Below are 1,144 nucleotides of genomic sequence, written 5' to 3'. Positions count from 1 at the left end.
ACGGGGGGGGGGGGGAAGTGCAGAGGGTGGGGTTGGAACCGAGTGGAGGGAAGATATGGGGGGAAAAAAGAGGAACAATTGTAATAATCTGAACAATAAAGATTTAATAAAAATTTTTAAAAAGATCTTCCAGGGAGAAGGTGACATTGACGCCCCAGGACGGTCCCTCTCGCCTGGTGTCCACACCTCAGTCCCATCCTGAGAGGAAGGAGGATCCATCAGGAGCTCTGCCTCCTGCTCCGGGGGCCTCCACACCTGCGGGGCCCACACAGGTGTCAGCTCAGAGACTCGACCTCTTTGCCTCTAACTCCAGGCAGAGCCGGAGAGTGCGGCCCCACCTGCACCTCAGGGCCAATCCCTGCCCTTCCCCGGGGAGAGACAGGCCTGCTCACCTGGTGTAGTAGAGCCAGGTGAGGACGTAGGTGAGGAGGAAGCCAGCCCCCATGAGGGCCCCTCTGATCAGGGTGAAGACCAGGGGCCAGGAGCCCTGCTGCTCCTCGGTCACACATCTGCAGGGAAGGCAGCCTGAAGATGACAGGAGAAGGGTGATGTGTTGTCCAGGTGTCAGTCCACCCACAATCCCCACACCTGACCAGGCGGCCGGCCACACATCTATCCTACACCTCACTCTGCACAGAGAGGCTGAAGGAGATGCGCTGGGAGCCCAGCGGGTGCTGAGTCCGGCAGGAGGACTCCCCTCCACCTCCAGCCCCACATGGGGCAGCTCCAGCAGCCCTGGTGCTGAGGGCTGGAGGGGCTCAGGGCTTGTTCCTCCAGCACCAGCTCAGGTGACACCACCCACTCCCAGGACTCAGTCTCTCCTCTTCCCTCCTCCTTGCTGAAACCACTGTGGGTTCTGCTCAGGCAGGAGATGGAGAGCCCTGTCCTAGCAATCTTCCCTGTCCCCTCTCAGCCCTCATCTCCCCCAGCCCCACCCTCTCTCTGGCCCAGTCCTTTCTCCCTTGCCTCTGCCCCCAGCTGGCCCTGACCTGGCAGTAACAGGACAGAGGCACCCTGGGCTCCATGGACAATCCTGACCTTAACAGCTGGATCTGAGTCCCTCACTGAGCCCCACACCCCGGCTCAGGGAGCTGTCAGTCCAGGGCCCCTCTGAGCAGGAGGGAAAATTTAATTCCCATTATAA

At 60.3% G+C, this 1,144-nt stretch overlaps 1 protein-coding gene across 1 annotated transcript in view; it reads right to left on the bottom strand.

The window, feature by feature from the left end:
• Window positions 1-83: 83 nt before the first annotated feature.
• LOC102753143 (sialic acid-binding Ig-like lectin 14) overlaps window positions 84-1,144 on the bottom strand; it is a gene marked incomplete at its 5' end in the record, with an annotated part of 2,797 nt that continues 1,736 nt past the window's right edge. The window contains 4 exon segments of the mRNA XM_015566221.1: window positions 84-255; window positions 393-525; window positions 629-715; window positions 718-764. Coding sequence (XP_015421707.1) covers window positions 219-255; window positions 393-525; window positions 629-715; window positions 718-764 — 304 coding nt within the window.

This window comes from Myotis davidii, unplaced genomic scaffold, assembly GCF_000327345.1.
Source record: "Myotis davidii unplaced genomic scaffold, ASM32734v1 scaffold7203, whole genome shotgun sequence".
NCBI lineage: Eukaryota > Metazoa > Chordata > Mammalia > Chiroptera > Vespertilionidae > Myotis > Myotis davidii.
The sequence above is the reverse complement of the archived record's forward strand: the minus strand, read 5'-3'. Positions and strand labels throughout refer to the sequence as shown.